The 23,232-nt window shown below is 41.2% G+C and overlaps 1 protein-coding gene, 2 long non-coding RNA genes and 1 pseudogene across 7 annotated transcripts; 3 read left to right on the forward strand and 1 right to left on the reverse strand.

The window, feature by feature from the left end:
* Positions 1–771: 771 nt before the first annotated feature.
* Positions 772–6,870, reverse strand: LOC144378064 (uncharacterized). 5 transcript variants are annotated; one of them, XR_013439571.1, is made up of 6 exons: positions 6,281–6,370; positions 5,438–5,572; positions 4,530–4,633; positions 3,892–3,992; positions 2,515–2,674; positions 772–2,357 (listed from the first exon to the last, which is right to left on the reverse strand). XR_013439571.1 is itself a non-coding variant. In XM_078051450.1 (6 exons), the coding sequence occupies exons 2-5, from the start codon at positions 5,509–5,511 to the stop codon at positions 2,519–2,521; spliced, it is 393 nt and encodes a 130-aa protein (XP_077907576.1). In that variant the 5' UTR covers positions 5,512–5,572; positions 6,511–6,870; the 3' UTR covers positions 772–2,357; positions 2,515–2,518. The 5 variants fall into 5 exon arrangements, 3 of the variants coding, with proteins under 3 accessions (XP_077907576.1, XP_077907575.1, XP_077907577.1); XM_078051450.1 differs by lacking the exon at positions 6,281–6,370 and adding an exon at positions 6,511–6,870 and having other exon boundaries at positions 3,892–3,950; XM_078051449.1 differs by having other exon boundaries at positions 3,892–3,950.
* LOC144378065 (uncharacterized) lies at positions 6,001–22,471 on the forward strand. Its single transcript, XR_013439573.1, has 4 exons — positions 6,001–6,219; positions 10,819–10,940; positions 21,954–22,077; positions 22,184–22,471. It is a non-coding gene; the product is annotated as an uncharacterized LOC144378065 (long non-coding RNA).
* Positions 6,463–7,232, forward strand: LOC144378066 (uncharacterized). The gene is made up of 2 exons (XR_013439574.1): positions 6,463–6,698; positions 6,976–7,232. It is a non-coding gene; the product is annotated as an uncharacterized LOC144378066 (long non-coding RNA).
* LOC101968105 (ENTH domain-containing protein 1 pseudogene) lies at positions 16,097–17,094 on the forward strand (annotated as a pseudogene).
* Positions 22,472–23,232: the final 761 nt, after the last annotated feature.

Here is a 23,232-nt window from a genome sequence, read left to right on the forward strand (position 1 = left end):
CTATTTCTGTGGGAACCCCTAGATCGTCCATGATCCTTTCCCTGACTGCTGGACCTGGGTTAAGCTGTCTTTGAGAATATCACAGAGCCACATGAGGATGAGTAGTCTAAGGGGCATTCTGGGCATGTAGGTGGTTCTAGTGCAGACCAGTAGAGGGCCAAGGCCGGTTGGCTTTGTTCAGCGCAAGCGTGGGACTGTCAGTTCTTAAATGAGGAAGGAAGAGCATGGATGAGTCAGTGCTTTCTGGTGTTTAATTTCTGGCCTGATTTCCTATAGACGGGACTTGAAAACCTCCAGGTCAGCATCTCCCCATCCCAATGCTGTATGTTGTTTTAGTGAACTTAGAGGCGAAACCTAGTATTTCCTGGGTCTTGAGATAATCACAACAGCATTGAGGCAAACCACTGTCCCTACTTGGGTGACCCAGTTTTTACATTTTTGGTGCTTAATTTTCTCTTCATTTTCTTCCCAACTTTTACTTTTTTTTTTTTAAGAGATAGGGTCTTATATGTTGCCCAGGCTGACCTGGAACTCCTGGGCTCAATGATTCTCCTGCATCAGCGTCCCAAGTAGCTGGAATTCAACTTTTACTTAAACATTGCAAAAACAATAAAAATTTATACATAAAATTAATCATCCCAAATTTACTCTTCTAACACATTTGATGCATATTTCACATATTGTATCTTAGTTTTTGTCATGGGAACATTTTTTTTTTTAAAGAGAGAGTTAGAGAGGGGAGAGAGAGAGAGAGAGAGAGAGAGAGAGAGAGAATTTTTAATATTTATTTTTTTTAGTTCTCGGCGGACACAACATCTTTGTTGGTATGTGGTACTAAGGATCGAACCCGGGCCGCACGCATGCCAGGCGAGCGCGCTACCGCTTGAGCCAAATCCCCAGCCCGGGAACATATTTTTTGAACATAGTCAGACTCACAGTACACAGGCTATTCTGCATATCGTTTTTTTTTTGGGGGGGGGGATGCTGGGGATTGAACCCAGGGCCTTGTGCATGTGGGCAAGCACTCTACCTAGCCCTCATTTTTTTTTTTCCAATCCTGGGGATTGAACCCTGGGCCTCACCATGTGCTAGACAATACTTTTTATTTATTTATTTACTTTTATTTTTGGTACCAATGATGGAACCAAGGGGTGTTTAACTACTAAACACATCTGCAACCCTTTCTATTTTATTTTGAGACAGGGCCTTGCTAAGTTGCTTAGAGCGTTGCTAAATTGTTGAGGCTGGTTTTGAGCATATGATTCTCTTGCCTCAGCCTCCGAAGCCACTAGGACTACAGTTGTGCATTACCATATCCAGCTCTGCCTAACAATTTTTAAATTTGACATTAAGAATATTCTCAGATATATGTTCAGTTTCCAGCACCTCAAAAACAAAACAAAACAACAACAAAAAATTATATCCCAGATTTCTGGGTGTGGTGGTACACTCTTATAATCCCAGCCAGTCAGGAGGTTGAGGCAGGAGGATCACAAGTTTGAGGCCAGACTCAGCAACTTAGCAAGATCCTGTCTCAAAATAAAAAGGTTAGGACTGTGGCTCAGTGGTAGAGCACTCACCTAGCATGTGTGAGGCACTGGGTTTGAGCCTCAGCACCACATAAAGATAAATAAATGTATTGTTCATCTACAACTAAACAATAAAGTTATTTTAAAAATAAAATTAAAAAATAAGAAGGATGGGATGTGGCTCAGTGGTAAAGTGCTCCAGGTTTAATCCGCAGTACAAAAAGGCTGGGGGGGGGGGGAAATCCCTAGTTTGCTTGGCAGTTTCCATAACCATAATTATTGAAAAGATAAATAAAAAAGGTTTTATAAATACTTTTAAAAAAATTACTGTTCCTCTCAACATTTTGTCTCATCTTTGTCTCACTAGGAAAAAAACATCTACCTATAATGCAAATACTTGCATTTACCACACATAGGCAAATAAATAACCATACACACAATCTCTATATTTTCTGTACATCTCTTTTTCTAAATGCACATATTGGTGTCTATATTTGGCTTGCTATGTACATGTTTATATCACTGTAATTATCAATACAGATTTCCCAGTATGTACATTCAAGTCCCCGTCTTTCTCCAGCTGCACCCAGCCACACCCATTTCTGCATCTGCCTGTGTATTTTGTGCTCTTGATTGCCCCTGCCCTGCATTAGGCCACATATAGGCCAGCAAAGCATACTTCCTGAGCTGAGGCATTCACTCATGACTGGATCAAATATATTCCCACTCTCAAGTTTCATCATTTCCTGGGCATTTAGAATGCGATCATCTGACTTTCCAGTATCTCCCGACAACCACTTCATTGCCATTCACCTGGAAATGGGGCCCCTGGAAAACAAGGAAAAACAAATAAAAAGTGCATACATCTTCTGAGAAGCCTGTTTGTTTTCTTTTGCCACATTTGCTCCATAGCAGCAGCAGCAACAACAACGACAAAAAGAAAAACAAAACAAAGAAAGAGAACCAACCAATAAATGAAACCTACCAGGTTATTTGCACAGAGTGAACAAAAATGGTTTCAAGCAAATATTTGTTGAATCTTTACCCACTCCATAATTAAATACTGCTTTCCACTTATATCTGGATGAATGGAAGCACTGCAGTGGAAGGTGCCAGATGTCATCTGCCACAGTCCTTAGCACAATCTGAAATAGGAGAGGGGCCCAGAAGGCGAGCTGAGCTATGCTTTCTCTCAAGCAAGATTCCTGCCATGACCAAGACAACTTCTTGGGGCTTCTCTTTTTGTCAGTCCTCTGGTTATCTATTTCTGCATTGCAAATGACCCTAGCACTTAGTGACTAAATGATTGGTTTTGTTCTTATGGTTGTGTGAGTTGACTGAGCTCAGCTTAGCAGATTTCACTTGGGATCTTTTGTGTGTTCGGATGTTGTTTAGGGATGCAGGTCATCTGAAGACTTGATGGGATCCAAATTTCAGAGAGCTTCTTACATGGCTGGTACTTGATGCTAACTCTACTGAGAACTTAGCTAAGGCAATGAACTGAGAAGCCTTCCCAGGTGATGTGGGCATCCTCTTGGCATGGTGGCTGAGGTCTGAGAGGGAGAATCTCAGCAGTGAATGTTTCAAGATGGCCACATGAGAGCCGTAAGGCATCTTAATATTAGGTGGAACTTGACACAGGCAACACCATTTTGAAATATACCCCATAATAGAATAAGAGTTGCCTCACTCTGACTCAGCCTGACCTTAAACTCTAGACAGTACCCCATTGTCACGCAAAGAAAGGAAATTGCTATCTGGGACTAAAATCTCGAAAACGAATGGTTCCACATGGAACAGTGACAACCTCAAAGAATAGAAATGACGACCAAAAGGATCCTTCCGTGACAACCCTCTGGCAATGCCTAAACCATAAAATATCCCCTCACTCCCTTGTGCTCCTTCAGCTACCCAGGCTGTAAGCAGAAGATGGGTCTCAGTCTCCACTGGGTCCCCTCCACAGGTTTGTCCCAAATAAACCTCTGTTGAGCTGCCTCCCTTCTCTCTTCTTTATTTCCTTCATTCACTTCTTTCCTTACACTTGAGACTGAGTCTTGAGTATCCAAAATGTCCCTCCACTCTAAATCACTGAGCCAGCCCTGATTGAAAGGAAGGGGAATTAGACGGTACCTCTTGAGGCAGATTGCAACATTAACATATAGGGAAGGAAGAAAAAGGCAGCAGCAGTCCTCTTCAAAGATAATTGACAGATCATCAGCAACCAAGCAGTAAACAAGTAGATCTACCTTAAACTCCTACCTCATACAGAACTTTGGGAGATACTATGGAGGCACCCAAATACATAAGACATGGTTTCCTAACAATTAAGATCCCTTGTGGGGACAGGAGTGGTGGCACATACCTGTAACCCCAAAGGCTCCAGAGGTTGAGGCAGGAGGATTGCAAGTTCAAAGCCAGTCTCTGCAACACAGAGGCACTAAGCAACTCAGTGAGACCCTGTCTCTAAATAAAATACAAAATAGGGCTGGGGATGTGGCTCAGTGGTCAAGTGCCCTTGAGTTAAATCCCCAGTACCCACCCCCCAAAAAAAATTTTCCCTTGTGGGTTGAAGAGGCAAATCTTATGGTGGAATTAAGAGGTAGTTTCTCTCAGGGATCAAAGCCACTTACAGGCTGGCTATATCACCTACCAGGATCCTGTGGCCATTCTGCACATGATTAGATACCCCACAGGAAGGAGTCCCAAGAGAGGACTCAGCTCAAGGCTCCCAGAGAGAAGAGGAACAAGGACATCACCTGATGTGGTGCCTGGGGGTGGTAGTGCCTCCGATTATGTTAAAGGGGCTAACCTACCACTGTCCTAGGAATAAGTATTTGAGAGGCGCTGAGCAACTCAGTGAGACCCTGTCTCTGAATAAAATACGAATGATTCTGTTGGAAACTGTAGCAGAGAAGCTTCCCCTTCTGAGAACAGGATATGTGGAGGGAATGTCATAGATGCCTGGAGAGCAGGTAAAGGGATTCCCATCTTTCCTCTCACCCCGATGCATCTTCTCCCATGAATGATGAGAATGTTGCAGGCCCCATGGTTCCTGTGGGCAGGTGAGTCTCTTCCTCTTACCATCTTTGCTGTTGACAGGAATGCTGAAGAAAACAGGATGTTTATAGTCTCCCAAAAGGACTGCCATGTGGTACACATGCCTGGAGGCTCAGTCCTGCGTCTACTCTCCCCACTTCCTTAGTAACAGAACCAATCCCCAATCTTAGCTGAATATGGCCACCAATATAAAAATGTTTCCCACCATCCCTTGTAAGTATGGTCACGCGACTAAGTCCTGGCCTACAGGATGTAGGTGAAAGTTGTATGGGAAAGTTCCTTAAAAAGAGATTGTCAGCTGTAAGATGCCCACCCTCAGGTGCTGGGGATGGAACTCAGGGCCTCACATTTGCTAAGCTTTATCACTGAGCTACATCCCTAGTTTTTTTTTTGTTTTTTTTTTTTAACCTTTCTGCCTACCTGGGATGCAAATGTAATCATTGGCGCTGTGGTATGGGTTTTGCAATCATGAAGAATTTTTTAAATTTGTTTTTTAGTTGTAGGTGGACACAGTATCTATTTTATTTGTTATGTGATGCTGAGCTTCGAGCCCAGTGCCTCACGCATGCTAGACGAGCACTGAGCCACAACTCCAGCCCATGAAGAAGTTTTGATGATGGATGCTGGGGCAAAAATGTTAAGAACCTGAGTACTGTTGACTCTGTGGCAAATTCATCCACAGTATGGTGGACAGTTTCTAGACATCTGACATATCCCCAGTTCAAAAACCTCCAGATTTTCTCTAGCACCACAGGCACTTATCCAGCTCAGGAACAGTGCTAGTCTAGATCTACCAGTACCCCTTCTTCCCTGTCTCATTCTCCACTTGGAATCGCTTCTGAACAAACTACCTGCATCCAGAATACACTTTTGCAGAAACCCAAGCCGGGACAGTGAGCAATATCAGCTTCATCTTGAAGTCCATGGAAGCATTTTGAGGTTTTTAAATCGGGACTTGCATGTATATGAGTTGGCAGCAGCGGGGCCTAGAGATGGAGGCAAAGGATTGGAAACAAAGAAGTCAGCAGGGAGATGAACATATTCATGTCCGTGATGGGTGTCAGGAGCTGACCCATGTCAGTGACATTCTGTCTTTTCCCAGAGACATTCGAGGTTTATCCTCCTGAATCAGGTGTGAGTAGCACCAAAGGAGTTCCCCTGAGTGTGTTTGGGGTTCCGATGTTTGCGTCTTAAAAGAAATGCTCTTTTTGCTCTGCTCCCCAGCCTTATTATTATATTTTTTTTCTGGGATGCTCTGGAACTCTGGGAGGAGAAAGAAGCACTCCACGTTCTCCATCAGAGAAAGACAGTGTCCTCCAAACAAGAGTGACTCACCCTGCCTGGCCGGTGGAGTGGCCCGAGGCCAGGCCATGGGACTTGGCTGGCCAGTCCCAGTCCAGTCCAGAAGGAGGCAAGCCAGTGTGGCAAGGATGTGTCACCTGCTTACTGGTTTACTGGCCTTGGCTGGCCTGACCATGACTGAGCAAGGCTGTGAGGTTTTCCAGCCTGCGCCAACATGGATGTGTGGGCAGAAGAGAGCCAGAGGGAAAAGTGAGGCCGGAGCAGATTGCCCGAGCTGGGAGCTCTGTAGGCAAATTCTACTACATGGCGGGTCCCATCCAGCCTTGCTCAGGTCAGCCCCTGCTTCTCTGGTCATCCCAGGGATGGGGACGGGGGTCCCCAGTACAACTCACCACCCGTGATGGCATTGCCTGTCTCCAGTGCAGCTCCCATGTGAGCTACAGTTGTGGTCTCTGGTATGGCAGGGGCATGACTTGCACCCGACACAGCCAGTGAGTCAGATTCGGTTCATGGGCTAGTCACTTCCTGACCTTGGTGTGTCCCCAGAACCAGAGCTCTGCTCCGGAGCCCAGTCATTAAACAGGCCCTGGCTTTATCCTAATCATTTCAGAAATAGCCTCACATTTATCCAGGGGATCTGGGAAGCTGGTGAAGGCGAGGAGCGGCGACAGGCTCTGCTCTAGTCTCCTGGCCTCTTCCAAGTCCAGGAAAGCAAGCCTTGCTCATTGCTGCTTCTCTCCTGCCTGCTGACCTTGAAGAGATCGTTAGAGCAACTTCATGGACCCTAATGACAAGGGCCATCGGTAGAAGGTAACACACAGTTAAGGGAGGTGGATCACGAAAACCTTAGAAACGAATTTCTCTGCTCCAATCCCTCAGGAATCAGTCCTCTTCTCCTGCAAACAGTCCATTTATCAGCCAGCAGCAGAGCCTGCCGTGTCTCTCATGTTGTGATTCATGCCATTCACGGATCATTCTGATGTGTTAGCCAAGTCTTCCTTATAATGAGAACAAACCTATCTTCCTATACCAGTTTTTAATCTTTTCATACATTTATTGGACATTTGCTTTCCATTCACACCCACAGACACGCACCCTCATCATACCTGAGCTGTTGCCGTGTGTTATAGTCCCAGCTACTCAGGAGTCTGAGGCAGGAGGATTGCTTTAGCCCAGGAGTTCATGGCAAGTCTGGGCAACACTGCAAGACCCCATCTCAAAGAAGAAGAAGGAGAAGGAGAAAGGGGAAAAAAGAAATCATGCCTTTTTTTTCCCCTAACCTTTTCAAAACTTATTGCTATAAAGTTGGGCCTACAGTTTTTAAAAAAAACATATGTTCAAATACTTGTGCTTTGGTCTTCTTTCTTACTATGGATATTATTTTTGTTTTCTTCCTTTTTTTTTCTTTAATCACACTTTTCAAAAAATGTTTATTATTTTTCTTTTGATGAACTGGTTTGATCAACTGTATCATTAGGTTTTGTCTTTCTTTTTTTGATCACTGCCTTTACCTCTAGTCACTCTGGATATGCTTGCTTTAGATTTGATTTGCCATTCACTTGCTAGCTCCTTAGGTTGGAAACCTAATTCACCTAACATTAGTCTCTCGTGCTGTCACCATGCACACACACACACACACACACACACACACACACACACACACACACATATGAGCGTTCATTTTCCTGAGTACATCTTTGACCTCATCTCCCGGATTTTGACACGTAATTCTTTAATTATGGCCTATTTCTGAGTAGTTTATAATTTGTGTTATTCCTTCTGAAACCCAAAATTATTTAGAAAGCTTTTACAAAAATTTTCAGGTTAAACTTGGGGTTTAAATTTTTGTTATTAATTTTTAATTCTATTGCATTGTGATGAGATTTTTTCCTACCTCTGTAACTTTATTTATTTATTTATTCAGTTAGAAATGTGTTTTGCTGTACTGGGTATTCAACCGGGGCCTTGTGCATGCTTGGTAAGCACTGAGCTACATCCCCAAATGTTTTTCTTTTATTTTGAGTCAGAATCTTGCTAAATTAGTGAGGCTGGCCTCAAACTTTCAATCCTCCTGCCTCAGCCTTCCAAGTCACTGGGATTATGGTGTGCACCACCACACCCAGCTAATTTAAAATTTTGTTAATTAGTATTATTATTTTGTGAGCCTGTGCATGTGTGGCAGGGACTCTACCGCTGAGCCTTTAATCCACTTCTTCAAGTCTGTTTTGTGGTCTCCCTCTGAGAAATTTTAGGTCCTCCTTCCAGAATGTTCCCATAAATATTTTATCACTTTTTTTTTTTTTTTTTTTTTTGGTGGAGCTGGGAATTGAATCAGGGCCTTGTGCATGCAAGGCAAGTACTCTACCAACTGAGCTATCTTCCCAGCCCCCAACGAATATTCCATAGCAGTGACTTAATGATCCCTGTGGAGGGAGGGGAGTGTGAAGTCCTCCCAAGAAGACTTTTCAATCCTCTGGGGACTTCAGGATTGAAATGCCCTTCCCATCCCTTTCCTCCCCATTGTTGTCATCATGCATTGAGACAAGAAAGAAAGAGCCTCTCTACGTGGTGTGGACTGTCTTCTCCGTCCGTCTCCACACACCTGTGACTATCTCCACGTGCCCTGCCACACAGTTACCTATGAAGTCAACTTAGTGCCCATCAAGATGCAGGGAGTGGTGTGCCTCCTCCTTTTGGCCATGAACACTACACTCTCTTAAAGTGTTTCAAAGCTAGTGTTGTCTTTTTCATGAACCACACCCCAAACTAAAAGTCCCTAGCCAGTATTTCCCATGCTGTGTTCTCGTAGTACATTAATAGATAGTGTACAGAAAGTGATTTGTTTGGGAACTGCTGAATTAAACAAAGAGAACCTGGCATCCTTACTGGACACTAAGGAGAATCTATATTTTCTAGGGCATGCAGTGACTTTCAAAGAGGAGGAAAAAGCAAAGGAAGGCTTCCCTAATTAATCTGGAATGGAACCCTTCTGTGGAACACAAGGTCCGTGTTCTAGAAGTAAGACCATGTGCCAGACTTTCTAAGATCCTATTTTCAAAAGGATTCTGTTTGTCTTGGTCAGATTTTATTAATCTCATGCCAGATGCAGTGGCGCATGCCTGTAATCCCAGCAGCTCAGGAGGCTGAGGCAGGAGGATCATGAGTTCAAAGGCAGCCTCAGCAAAAGCCAGGTACTAAGCAACTCAGTGAGACCCTGTCTCTAAATAAAATACAAAATAGGGCTGAGGATGTGGCTCAGTGGTCAAGTGCTCCCTGAGTTTAATTCCCAGAACCAAAAAAAAAAAAAAAAATTATTTACTCCAATTGTCAGTCAGTTCTTCAGTCCATCCTTTCAGTGTTTTGTATCCCAGTTCTACAATTCAGTGCCCACGCTGCCCACTTTGAGATGCTTACTGTTGGCCAAATCAGATCAGCCTGCCCCCTGATCCTCATTCAATGCACAGATAACTGCTTGGAAAAGGACAGGACGAAGGTCAGAGTCTTGTAATGTGCGTCTGAAATAGGGAGGACACACGCATTTCATCCCATGGAATGACCTTGATTGATTGGTAGGGGCTGCCTACACCAGCACTTCTCAGACTTCCTTGCAGAGATAAATCACCTGGAAATGTAATGTTACTAAAACGCAGAATCAGATTCAGTGAGTTTGGGGTGGGATCTGAGATTCTGCATTTCTCATAAGCTCCCAGATTATGCCCGTGTTGCCAATCCTGAGACTCCATTGTGAGCAGCAAGGTACTAGAGCACTGTGTTGAGAGGAATCTGAGGCTGCATCTGTGCTCAGCAGGAAAGAGTGCCGATTAATTGATGATACCTACTATGGGTCAAGAAATGAGCTGTGGACAGATGCCATTGTTGTCGTGCAAGTGTTTCCTTATGTTGAAAATGATGGGCTATTCAAGACAGCAGAGAAAAAGAATAAATTCTTCACACCATGAAATGTTTTGTAAGCTGAGAATTTAATGTCAGTATGTTCTATATATTCTAAGTAACATAAATTCCAAGAGGTGTCATGTCGTTACAAAGGTAAGGTTGGCTGGGCATGATGGTGCACATCTATAATTCCAGTGACTCAGGAGGCCAAGGCAGGAAGATCACAAGTTCAAAGCCAGCCTCAGCAACTTGGTGAGACCTGTCTCAAAAGAAAAAGGGCTGGAGGTGTGGTTTAGTAGTTAGGCACCCCTGAGTTCAAAAAAGAAAAAAAAAGTAAGATTGAGGGGCTAGAAGTATAGCTCAGTGGTAGAGTGTGTGCTTAGCATGTGCAAGTCCCTGGTTCCTAGCACCAAAAGGAAAACAAAACAAAACAAAAAAAGGTAAGGAGAATGTACACTACTCTCCAACTTGTGTAAAATAATCAATAATTATATACTTTAACAATGATAAAACAAGCATTGATAAAACTATTGCGGATGGGAGTATTCTTACACTGCTGGTGGAAATGTAAATTGGTATGTGACTGTGGAGAACCGTCTGGTATTACTATTAAAACCAAAAACATTTATACTCTATAATCTAGTAATTCTCCTCCTGGTACACATATGAGAGAAACTTGTGCACACATGCACCAAGACCCGTGGACAGCAGCATTTCATGTAATAAATTAAAAACTCAAATGTCCTTCAAAGAGAAATGGAATAAATTATGATACATTAGTGGTAAAATACTATACAATCATGGAAATGACAAAACTATAGCTATGTGTGGATGAATCTCAGAGACAAAATGTTAATTGAAAGAAGCAATACACAGAAGATAATTCACTTATGATTCAAGTCCATAAATTTCATATCATTTGTGGGGATATTTGCAAGGGCTAAAGCTATTTTTTTTAAAGAGAGAGAGACAGAGAGAGAGAGAGAGAGAGAGAGAGAGAGAGAGAGAGAGAGAGAATTTTATTTTATTTTATTAGTTTTCGCCGGACACAACATCTTTGTTTTAGTATGTGGTGCTGAGGATCGAACCCGGGCCGCACGCATGCCAGGCGAGCATGCTACCGATTGAGCCCCAAGCCCCAAGCTATTTTTTTTAAAGGTGAGTAATTTACCATTATAAAAGTCAGAATCATGATATCATCTCACTCCAGTCAGCTATTATGAAGACAAACAACAATAAGTATTGTCGAGGATGTGGGCATAAGGTACACTCATAAACTGCTGGTGGGACTGCAAATTGGTGTAGCCAATATGGAAAGCAGTATGGAGATTCCTTGGAAAACTGGGAATGGAACCACCTTTTGACCCAGCTATCCCTCTCCTTTGTTTATACCCAAAAGACTTAAAAACAGTAGACTATAGGGACACAGCCACATCAATGTTTATAGCAGCACAATTCACAAGAGCTAAACTGTGGAGCCAACCTAGATGCCCTTCAGTGGATGAATGGATAAAATAAATGTGACCTATATACACAATGGAATATTACTCAGCAATAAAAGAGAATAAAATCATGGCATTTGCAGTTAAATGGAGAAGATAATGCTAAGTGAAGTTAGCCAATCCCAAAAAACAAATGCCGAATGTTTTCTCTAATATAAAGAGGCTGGCTCATAGTGGGGTAGGGAGGGGGAGCATAGGAGGAAGAGATGAATTCTAGATAGGGCAGAAGGGAAAGGGAGTGGGCAGAGGATTAGTAAGGATTAGATATGATTATTCAAAGTACATGTATGAAGTCAGGAATTGGTGTCAACATACTTTATATACAACCAGAAATATGAAAAATTGTGCTGTATATGTGTAATAAGAATTGTAATGTATTCCGTTGTCATTTTTTTTAAATCAGTAAAAAAAAAAAGTCAGAATCATGAGCATCTACAGCAATGAGACAGTCATGATCGGAGAGGCACACATGGGAGCATGGGCAGGAGGAGCTTCTCATTTCTATTCCTTAACCTGAATCCTGGAGTTATTTTTAAAATTCTACCTGCAAGATTTTTTCTATTATTATTATTTTTAGTTGTAGATGGACACAATACCTATATTTTTATGTAGTTAAACCCAGGGCCTCACACATGCCAGGCAAGCCCTCTACCGCTGAGCCACAACCCCAGCCCCGTTTTTGCATTTTCTATGAACTATATACAACATATATGATATGCAACAAAACAAACTCAGGTATCTAAACGTGTGTGTTGTAGACCACCCTGGTGGGGCAGAGACGCAGGAAACTGGTCATCATGATTAACTTCATAGAGGAGGCTGGGAAGTGAGGTATCTAGAGGACAAACGCTTTCCTTTTTCTTTCTTTTTTTTTTCATCCAAACTCTGTGTGTTGGGATGGTTTCCACTCGTCTTGATTCAGCGTGCTTTTGGTGTTGCTCCTGTAAAGAAGTGTCCTTCTGGAAGCCTTGACTTTCCTCCTGAGGCCTGGCAGAGAACAGTAAAGCAGACAATAAACAAAGGTCCCCCATTTGTACATGGCCAATGACAGAGATGATTGCAGCACATCCTGGGGATTTCACATCCATCGAGGAGGAACTGGGGCTCTGGGCCAGGGGCTTTTTCACAAGTTTCCTCTTCTCTCCTGGAGACGGATGAAGGAGATCCTCTGCAGGAAACATGTTTCTTATGGGAAACTTGTCACCATTGGAAAGGAAAAAATTTACATTCCAATTTTTTTTTTTTTTTTTTGTACCAGGGATTGAACCCAGGGGCACTCCATCACTGAGCCACAACTCCAGCCCTGCTTTGTATTTTATTTAGAGACAGGGCCTCACTGAGTTGCTTAGTGCCTCGCCATTGCTGAGGCTGGCTTTGAACTCCTGATCCTCCTGCCTCAGCCTCTCGAGCAGCTGGGATTATAGGTGTGTGTCACCATGCCCAGCACCCAGTTTTTTCTTTCTTTCTTTCTTTCTTTCTTTCTTTCTTTCTTTCTTTCTTTCTTTCTTTCTTTCTTTCTTTCTTTCTTTCTTTCTTTCTTTCTAGCTCAATTTGATTGTGTGCATGTGTGTGTGTGTGTCTGTCTGTGTGTATATATGTGTGTGTGTGTGTGTGTGTGTTTACTGGAATTGAACCTAAGGCCTCACACATGTTAAGCGTGTGTTCTACCACTGAGCTACACTCCCACTTCCGCAGTTTGAATATTTTTACCAATTCTTTCTATTAGAAGTAGTTAATTAGTTGGATGGAAGGGCGCATGCCTATAATCCCTGCTACTCTGGAGGTTGAGGCAGGAGGCCAGACTGGGCAATTTAGTGAGAATATTCCAAAATAAAACTTTAAAAAAGGGGGGAGGGGCTGAAATATAAATACTGCAAGATATCATTTTCATTCAGGGAGATTCAAGTCATTTAGATTCTTCTCTAAAATCTTCACACTTGACATTCCAGGATGCACATTTTTCTAGACCGTTTTCCTCTTGGTTTCTTCAATTAAGTGAAAAACTATATGTTCCTCCTTCCTCATGGATTTTTGCTCATATAGTATATTTCTTCTTTTCTTTTTTCTTTTCTTTTCTTCTTCTTCTTTCTCTTTCATTACTGGGGATTGAACCCAGGGGCACTTTACCACTGAATTACATCCTCACTCAGCCCTTTTTATTATTATTATTTTTTTTTTAGAGACAGGGTCTCACTAAGTTGCTGAGGCTGCCCTGGAACTGTCCTCCTGTCTTAGCCTCCTGAGTCGCTGGGATTCCAGGTGTGCGCCACCACCCAACTCACTAGTGTATTTCTTGAGCTGTTTTCGTTTTGTACCTTTCCTTTTCTTTTGTACTGAGGATTGAACCCAGGAGCACTTTACTACTGAGCGACACCCCCAGTCTTTTTTTTTTTTCTTAATTTTTAATTTTGAGTCAGGGTCTCACTAAGTTGCTGAGGGCCTCCTCACTGAATTGCAGAGGCTGTCCTGAAACTTGTGATTCTCCTGCCTCAGCCTCCAGAGTATCTGGGATTACAGGCTGCATCACTGTGCTGGCAATTTCTTTCCTTGTGTGAAATGTTTTCTGTTGTTGTTTTTTTTAAATAATTTTTTTAAGAGAGAGAGAGAGAGAGAGAGAGAGAGAGAGAGAGAATATTTTAATATTTATTTTTTAGTTTTTCGGCGGACACAACACCTTTGTTTGTATGTGGTGCTGAGGATCGAACCCGGGCCGCACGCATGCCAGGCAAGCGTGCTACCGCTTAAGCCAATCTCCAGCCCTTCTGTTGTGTTTTTTATTTAAACTTGGGACCACCAAGTTATAAAGATATTTTTACCTGACAGTGGTACCGCAGGTGGACTATCAAGTTGAGAAGAGCAAATTGATATATGTTCTCAAATTAATCCTTGATAAAAACCACTTAATTTGGTTGTTTGCTTATTTTAGGACTAGTCCTTGACTACAATTTTATGCCTTCACCATTTTGGGTGACCTATTTCACCAGTAGGTCTGTTACTCTCCACAACTAACAGTAAGTGCTTTTATAATGGAATAAATGTTTTTTTACATAAAAGGAGCAGGGTTGGAGATAGAGTTCAATGGCAGATTGCTTGCCTAGCATGCACCAAGGGCCCAGGTTCAATCTGAAAGAAGAAAGAAAGAAAGAAAGAAAGAAAGAAAGAAAGAAAGAAAGAAAGAAAGAAAGAAAGAAAGAAAGAAAGAAAGAAAGAAAGGAAGGAAGGAAGGAAGGAAGGAAGGAAGGAAGGAAGGAAGGAAGAGTTATTTTTTAAAATGTTACACTTGTTCCAGAAATTAAAATTAGCGTCATTCTGTTGGTATGCAGACCCTCACAATACACTACACACACATAAAACTGACATTCACGGACAGCTGAATTCCCTCAACCTGGGTGCTGAGATTTGGGTGTGGTTTGTGTCCCCACCCTGTGTTGGAAGCTTGGTTTCAGTGTGCTGATGGTAAGAGGTGGGCAAGTGGGTGGTCTTTAGGTCTTGCTTGAGGCACTGTCCTTGGGACACATTGTGGTAATTTTCATAGGACCCCAAGCTAGTTCTCCCAAGAGTTATAAAAGAACAATCCTGGCAACTCCTGGGCCATTTGGTTTCCTGTCTCACTATATGATCTCCTGCTGTCTCAAGTGATACCATCTCTCATGAGGCCTTCACCAGAGCTGAGCAGATGCTGGTGCCAATCCCTTGAACTTCCAGAACCGTGATCTAAATAAACCTTTTCTTTCTTTCTTTCTTTCTTTTTTTTTTTGGTGGGGGGGGAGAGGAAACTGAAGCAGAAGGGTCACAAGTTCAGCCCCTGTTCTTTTGTATTTTGAGATAGGATCTCCCTAGCTTAGGGCCTCTGATAAGTTGCTGAGGGGGGTCTCAAACTTGCATCCTTCTTCCTCAGTCTCCCAAGTCTCTGGAATTACAGGTGTGGCCCACCACATCCAGCTAACTTCTTTTCTTTACAAAGTATCTGGCCTCAGGAATCTCATTTTAGTAATATAAATAGACTAATGGATAGGAAAGGATTCCAATTCCCTTGTTCCTTTGAAGTTTTACATGACCATGTAACTTATTTTGTCTAACAATATAAACAGAGGTGGCATGTGTCATATCGGGTGAGAAGCTATAAACTGTCAGTGCATGTTATCCATCTTCCTTTCCCATTGTGATGCCAACTGATGTGTGAAGCTCCTGTCAGTCTGTATAAATAAATGTACGTAGTTTGGAGCTACTTAGATTTTGGAGTTGTTTGGTATTAAAGCATTAAGACCTACACCAACTAAGACATTGTTTTTCAAAGCACACAAATTCATGAGGGTTTGAGTTCCAAGTCAATTTTACCTTTGATGACCATCCACATTGTTTGTTTGCTTTTTGGTACCACAGATTGAACCCAGGGGCACTTAACCACTGAGTCATATCCCCACCCCTTTATTTTGAGACAGATTCTCATTGAGTTGTTTAAGGCCTCACTAAATTTCTGAGGCTGGCTTTGAACTTGCAATCCTCTTGCCTCAGCCTCCAAAGCAACTGGGATTAAAGGTATGTGCCACTGTGCCCAGCTTGGTTTTTGGTTTATTGAGGTGAGGTCTCACTGTGTTGCCCAGGCTGGTCTCAAGTGATCCTCCCATTTTAGCTTCCCTAGTAATATGCCAGCACACCTGGTTCATACCTGCTTCTTAACCTATTCGAAGAAAAAGTAATTAACCATGAGTGATCATGATAGATCTTTAGGCATCCAAAGGATGAAATTCAGATTAAAGTAAAAATTCAGAGGGTTTTTTTTTTAAAGAGAAAGAGAGAGAGAGAGAGAATTTTGTTTTTGAGAGAGAGAGAGAATTTTAATATTTATTTTTTAGTTCTCGGCGGACACAACATCTTTGTTTGTATGTGATGCTGAGGATCGAACCCAGGCAAGTGCGCTACTGCTTGAGCCACATCCCCAGCACAAATTCAGAGGGTTTGAATTTGAGCAGGGGGAAAAGGCCCTGGGCCATGGCTGGCACATTCCATCAGGAAATTGACACTTTATCAACATGGAGATTAATCATTTGTATTTGGGAGCAGAAAACTACCTGTCAAGTTTTATAAACCAGAAACATCAATTCCTGTTCCTTTGCTCTCATGCCCCTTTACACCTTCAAATGTGTCCTACCTGCATTCAGGAGGCAAGTGGAAAGCTTCGTGAAAAATTACTCAGATGCTGAAGTAAAAGTCAGGGAAGGAAGTTCTCATGATTCTTGGGGTCCCTCTAGTCCTCTGATGTTGAATACCAGTGATTTGACTTTCAACACAATTTCTCTCTTGGGGATTATGAATATGCTGTGGCAGACTCCGTGACCATAGGAAGAACTGGGCCATGTGTAAAAATCCCTTACCCTAGCAGATTATCTCATCAAGAATGGATCAAAGAAAGTTATTCATCATTGCAGAGAGGGGTTCTGTAATCTTCAAATACTAAAAGACTTTCAACACATAGATGAATCTGGAAAAGATCAAGGTTATCATATCTGGGAAAACTCTAAGCCAGTCATAACATCGCTAATGGATGAACAGATAGATGCTGTATAAAGAGGGAAGTGGCATGGCAGACTAGACTATGTACCTCCTACTCCATGACATTTCCTAAAGGATTACCTGGTACAGGTAATTCACCAACAGCATGTTCATCTGTCCTACAACAATAATTCCAGCACTAGTTTCTTAAGGTAGCAAGACTACATAGCAAAAAAAAAAAAAAAAAAAAAAAAAAAGCAGGATTAAAATAAGAGCGGCATCAAGACATGCAGTTAGTTACCTGCTGGCACTGTGTTGTCCCAGGAGATTTATTTTTTACTTTTTATTTATTTATTTATTTTTAGTTTTTAGTTTTCGGCGGACACAACATCTTTGTTTGTATGTGGTGCTGACGATCAAACCCGGGCCGCATGCATGCCAGGCGAACACGCTACTGCTTGAGCCACATCCCCAGCCCTGTCCCAGGAGATTCTACTACTCAGGATACATGCTTGGAAATCAACAGAAGGCTCGATACTATTTTATGATGAGGATCCAAAGCCACTTTTGCCAACAGTACCTCCTTCCATTATTTCTTCAACTACTTGGTTGTCAGAAGGACAAGCAGAAGTTTCCAATCTCTGGGATGGAGATGCTATGCCAGCTCCCTCAGGGGAAAAAAAAAAATTTCTGCAGACAAATTTCCAACTCTAAGGGAACATCTTCCTTTTCTACTTTATTCAAGTCACCTCCTGATTCAGGCCCTCCAGAGAATTCGGTTCATTGCTTACCCACAACCTGGACTGGATCTTCCTTCTGGCCTTTGTTTCACCAGCCATAACCTTTGGCCTCCCTTAAACATAAGATGTGACAGCCAAGGTTCCTCACCATTTTGCTCCCAGAGCAAAATTTTTTTTGGCTGATGAAGAGGAAAATGAACAACCTCGAACTACTGGAAATGCTTCCAGAAAACTCTGATTCTACTAAGAACAAGGCAAGTCATATTTTCAGCAGTAATTGGATAGAGTGCTCCACCAAAATGTAGACCACTTTTCTAGTTTTCAGCCAACCAAAAGCTTGCCTAGGGAACTTGAAGCAAACAATTCCATTAAAATGCTTCTAGCTGAGGTAAAAAGTACAGTAGACTAGACCAGATCGGAGCATGGAGTCATCAGTAGCCATCCCGTGACCATGAATGGGAGTGGTCTGCAAACCAACAAATCTTTGCAGAACCCTTAGTCTTCTGAGGGAAGTTCACATCAAATCTAATAATCTCAACTGAAATTTTGATAGAACTTGATGGTTCCACATCTCAAAGACTTACCGTTGCATTTTCTAGATTCCCATTACCATGGGCAAAAAGTCATTGAAGGATACGGAAAATAGGCCCCAAGGAAGCTTCCTTCCTGTTACCCTACCTGTCCTTCCACCCCAGCCCCCAAACTCCTTTCATGACCTGACCCTGCCCACCAAAAGGGCCCATTGAAAGTAACTAACTCCTCCATGACCTGGCTCTGCTAAGGCCCTATGAAATCCAGACCCTGTGGTTGCCCACTGCCATTTTCCCCCCAAAGGTGTGCCCCTCTGGTGCTGAATAAAAAAGCATTGCTGGTCCATGGGGTCGGCCTCCATTTTTATTTTTCTTTTTGAATTCTCTTTCATGTACTTTCATTTGGGTAAATTAGGTGAAGAGATGAGAATAAAGACGTCCTTAAAATTACTAACTCACAAGTTTTTCTAGGTGGTCAGACAATAGAATGTTAATTTCTATAAAATGTCTAGAATGTAATATCATTGCTTCTAGGATTTTTTCTTTAACAGGAAAGAGATGGCTAGTACTGTTAACTACACTTGCTGATATCCTGGTTATTACAGTTAAAAATAAGTAAGTTAGATTTAACATAAATGGGATTAATCATAAATGTGCTTGTTAGAGACATCTGATTAATTTACAAAGTTAAAGTGCTAACTTCTAAATATATATAAATAAGTACTCTTGACTTCTTGAATTCCAAAGGGTAATGTACTTAGACATTATGTGTTTTTTCATAAATTGTTAAATGGAAAATGGTTTAAGATTGCTTTGTCTGTGTCTTCACTGAAAACAAGCTTACTAAGATTAAAGTTCTAACAGGTGTAATTCTATGTGCAAAGAGTCCAAAAGTTGTAGCTGTGTTACAGTTAAAGTTCTGTAAAAGATATAAAAGTATTTCATCTTATTAAAGTGGAATAATAAGAAGGTTCTGGTATAGAAATATATTTTGGTATGGAAAGTCAAAGAAAAAAAAATGTTCTGGGTGAGAAACTCTTTGTGAGGTAAAGTTGTAGAATGCCTAACCAAGTTACAAAAGGGTTCGTGAAAGGTAAATTTCAAAAGTGTGTGTAACTAAATTGGTCATGTATATAATTAGCATAATCAATTAAAGCTATTCAAGGCTTTTCCCTAAGGTCAAATATTAATGCAAATATTAATTAAACTGATATAAACTAAGTTTAATATGTTAGTGCAATTGGTCTTAAAGGAATTTAGGGTTTATACAACTCTGGGGTTAAACAACAACTGTTATTTTAGAGTATTACACTACATTACAGCGTCTAAATTTTTCTTTAAAAGCTAAACTTGGTTAATACAAAAACATCAATGTAATTGTGGTGCTGTTACCATCTTCTTTGTATATTAAATGTGTTCAGATCTTCCAGGTAAACAAGTCTTTTAAGTAGGTGGTTTATAAGAGCATTTTATCAAGCTGGTGTTCTCCAAACTAAAGTTGTCTGTAATGGTAATTTTAGACTTATAAAATTAACAAATTTTATTTGTGATTTATTTATATCATTTAATGTTCTGTAACTGGATCTGTTATCAATAAGATATATGTAATATTTTATGTTACTTTTTACACTGAGGTAGAAATTTAAATGTGTTTTTAAAAGATAATGAGAGTCTGATCTGTTTAAAGGTCATTATTGTGAAACAAAAACATTTTGCCACTTTCCCACAAAAGGAATTAAAAAGCTCTCTTAGCTTTTGTTTGATTCATGTTTCAGATGTAAGACTATATTATGTTAGCTAACATTCATATAGACTCAGGAAACAATGTATATAAACTTTATACAATGGCATTTAAAAAAGAGGCAAAGATCAGCTTCAGAAATATAACATTTTACTTTAGATTTGCCAAGAGCCCTACCTCACCTGAGTTAAGACTCTGCCTCTTGCCTTACTCCATATTAAGATAATTTAAAAGTAGGCTAGATTAATCTCATTTGAAGTTATGTTTAAAGGATAAATTTTTGTTATAAAGATTACTGTGATCTCAAATAAATAAAATAAAGATCCATCAACAACTAAAAAATATTAAAAGAAGAAGAAGGAGGAGGAGGAGGAGAAAAAAGGGCAGGGATTGTGGCTCAATGGTAATACACTTGGCTTGGCATGCGTGAGGCTCAGGTTTCGATTCTCAGCACCACTTACAAATAAATAAAATAAAGGTCCATCAACAACTAAAAAATATTTAAAAAAAGATTGCTGTGATCTCAAAATAAACAGGAGATGTAATGTATAACTAAGGTTTAAGATTATAAAAATTATGTTTCTTAGTTCATAGTTATCATACAAACTCAACATGTTTTTACTCTTGTTAATTTCATTTTGTATTCTCCTTATAAACTTTAACTGTTGTCTGTTAGTGCCTTAAAGAAGTACAACTTTCACTATAACAACCTGAGCTAATTGGAAATAGTAGGCCATCAAATATAGGCAGACAGGATGTAACCCTAACTTCCAGTACTAATAGTGACCCCCATTACATAGAAGGTATGGAGGACTGTAAAGTTATAGACATTAAAGTCAAAATCCAGTACTTTTACTTTAAGACTGATGAAACTGGCTTGCTGGATGTTTAAGACCAAGGTTTAGAGATTAAAGTTTAAGGAAGTAAAAGGGCTGAGAAAGAAAATAGCCAATATTTGACTCTTGCCCTCTGAGTCAGCTTGAACCCAGGAAACAAGGAAACTTCACTAAAGGGTTGCAACTCTGGGTCACATGACCTCCTGATCAAGGGGATCCATGAGCCCCGAAGAACAGAAAGCCATCCAGTACACATGCTGCAAAAAAGAAGAGGGTCATTGGAGAAGGGAGACACCCCTGATGCTTCCAAGGAAAGCCACATGGTCAAGGAGACCTGACCCATCCTGGAAGATGGCACTAAAAGAGCTAAGGGGCTTCTTAAGTTCTCCAAGAGTGACCCCCTTAGGGAACTCAGCTGACTCTTAACAATAGATTGGAACAAGATCAATTTCACCAGCTTCGTCCTGAACACCTAACAAAAACAGTTATAACCAAAGTACAGCCATAACTGGGCATTAAAAAAAAAAAAAAGTGGGGCTGAAGCTATAGATCAGTGGTAAAGTGGGTTCGATCCTCAGCACTACATGAAAATAAATAGATACTGTGTGTTCATCTACGACTAAATAAATATTTTTTTTTTTTAAAAAAGATACTAGTTCTTTTAGTTGAGCTTAAGATGTACAGTTGTGTTAGACCCACAGCCCTGGTGTCCCCCAAATTCTGAGGCATTTTTCTCTTTGCAAGGCTCATGTTTACCCCCTGCCTACCAAAAATTGGACTGGCCTCTGTCCTTGATCTTCCTGACTCCTCAAATTGACATTTTACCTAACAACCAAAAGTTTTCCTGTCCCAATAACAGCGCACGCCAGACACAAGAGAGCCCTTTGTTTATTTTTTTACTCATAGGACTTGAGATATCTGCCAGGATTGGCACAGGAATAGCAGGATTGGGAACCTCTCCTCACTGCTATAAAAATAGTCGGTAAAGGTTATTAAAGATATCCAAAAGCTCGCCAGTTCAGTACTGACTTTATAAAATCAATTGGATTCCCGGTGTCTGTCATCCTGCAAAATTTTGGAGGCCTAGATCTCCTAACTGCAGAATAAGGTGCCCTCTGCCTCTTCCTCAGGGAAGAATGTTGGATTCATGTCAATCAATCAGGACTGGTTAGGGATAAATACATACTACAGGACCAGTTGGAACAGCAGAGATGAGAATTAGCCCATTCCTAAAATGGTGAACTTCTGGCTTCTCCCTTTTTAACTCTTCTAATAATCATTTTTTTTCTTGTAATAACATTTCCCCCCTGCTTTGTTAACTTTATACAGAAGCAACTTCTTGACCAGGTGACCCATCTAGCCCAGGACACTTCCCAAGAGCATGCAAAAGCCATTCTCCTCCTACATTCACAACGTGACTCTCCTGAGCCCCATAAGGAAGGAATCACCCACAGTAAGTCAAAGTTCCCTCCGTCTATAATCCCTCAAGCCACAACCAAAAATTGGACTGGCCTCTTATAGGAGCCTAAAGTAACTCCTACCTCCTTATCCTCTTCCAGATCTCTGAGAGGGGATCCCCTACTCCACCCCTTCTCAGCAGGAAATAGCCAGATATGATGATGTCACCTCAACTCATTATACAGAGTCTGGAATGAAGGATATGGAAAATAGGCCCCAAGGAAATTACCTTCCTGTTACTCTACCTGCCCCCCACTCCAGCCCCAAAACTCCTCCATGACCTGGCTCTGCTAAGGCCCTATAAAACCCAGACCCTGTGGTGGCCCACCGCCATTTTCTCCCCAAAGATGTGCCCCTCTGGTGCTTAATAAAGCATTGCTGGCCCATGATGTCTGCCTCCATTTTCTTTTTCTTTTTGTATTCTTTCATGTGCTTTTAGTAATGATTTAATTTTTCCTTTTGGGGTTTATTAACTAGTATCTTTGAAACCAATACGTTCATTTAGGTGGTTTATTTCTTCAAGAAAAAAAATAAAGTAAAATCCAAACTTTGAGTCCTTCACAGAAGAGGACTTTCTTGCTCATTTACCTACAGATAGACTCTGAAATGAGGATTAGTGTGGCTCCTGGTGAGGAGAAAAATGGTGGAAATTAGGAGAGGGACAAAGGATATTATGAAACCCACCCAGATGGTTGGGGATATGGCTCAGTGGTTGACCAGTTGCCTCACATGTGGGCTTCTTTTTTTTTTTTTTTTTGGCCTGGTTTCTCTGAACCTCCTCCTCCAAATCCTGAAGGGAGGATCTTGAGTAGGGTATGACTGCCAAAATGGGGTATCAGAAGGAGCAAAAACAGCAGGACCATTTATTTGTGCTTTCTAATAGGAAGGACTGGTGGACTGAAGACTAATAAGACTTAAATAATTGAGTAGGTGAATCTGAATATAGGCCTTTTCACATATTCCTGTTAAATATGATTTTCCATGTGCAGTCTTCCATTCTGGCTTATGGAGATTGCTGCAAAGCCTGATGATACCATCCAGTGTACTAACTATTCCTTCAAGCTTTGAGTCTTTTTATAGTTTAATGAACATTTCTTCCCTGTTTTAATTCAACATGTTTATTCACTGATAAACATGTTGAATAGGACAT

Source organism: Ictidomys tridecemlineatus, chromosome 5 (assembly GCF_052094955.1).
Source record: "Ictidomys tridecemlineatus isolate mIctTri1 chromosome 5, mIctTri1.hap1, whole genome shotgun sequence".
In the NCBI taxonomy this organism is placed as follows: Eukaryota; Metazoa; Chordata; class Mammalia; order Rodentia; family Sciuridae; genus Ictidomys; species Ictidomys tridecemlineatus.

Bases quoted from the DNA above. Each gene is read 5' to 3' on its own strand.
- LOC144378064 (XM_078051450.1), bottom strand. From the start codon at position 5,511: ATGGACTTCAAGATGAAGCTGATATTGCTCACTGTCCCGGCTTGGGTT. The intron at 4,634-5,437 runs GTAGTTTGTTCA...TGTTTTCTTCAG, and splicing joins AAAGTGTATTCTGGATGCAG to CATTCCTGTCAACAGCAAAG. The intron at 2,675-3,891 runs GTATGTGCCACC...CTCCTATTTCAG, and splicing joins TGGAGCCTTTGGGGTTACAG to ATTGTGCTAAGGACTGTGGC.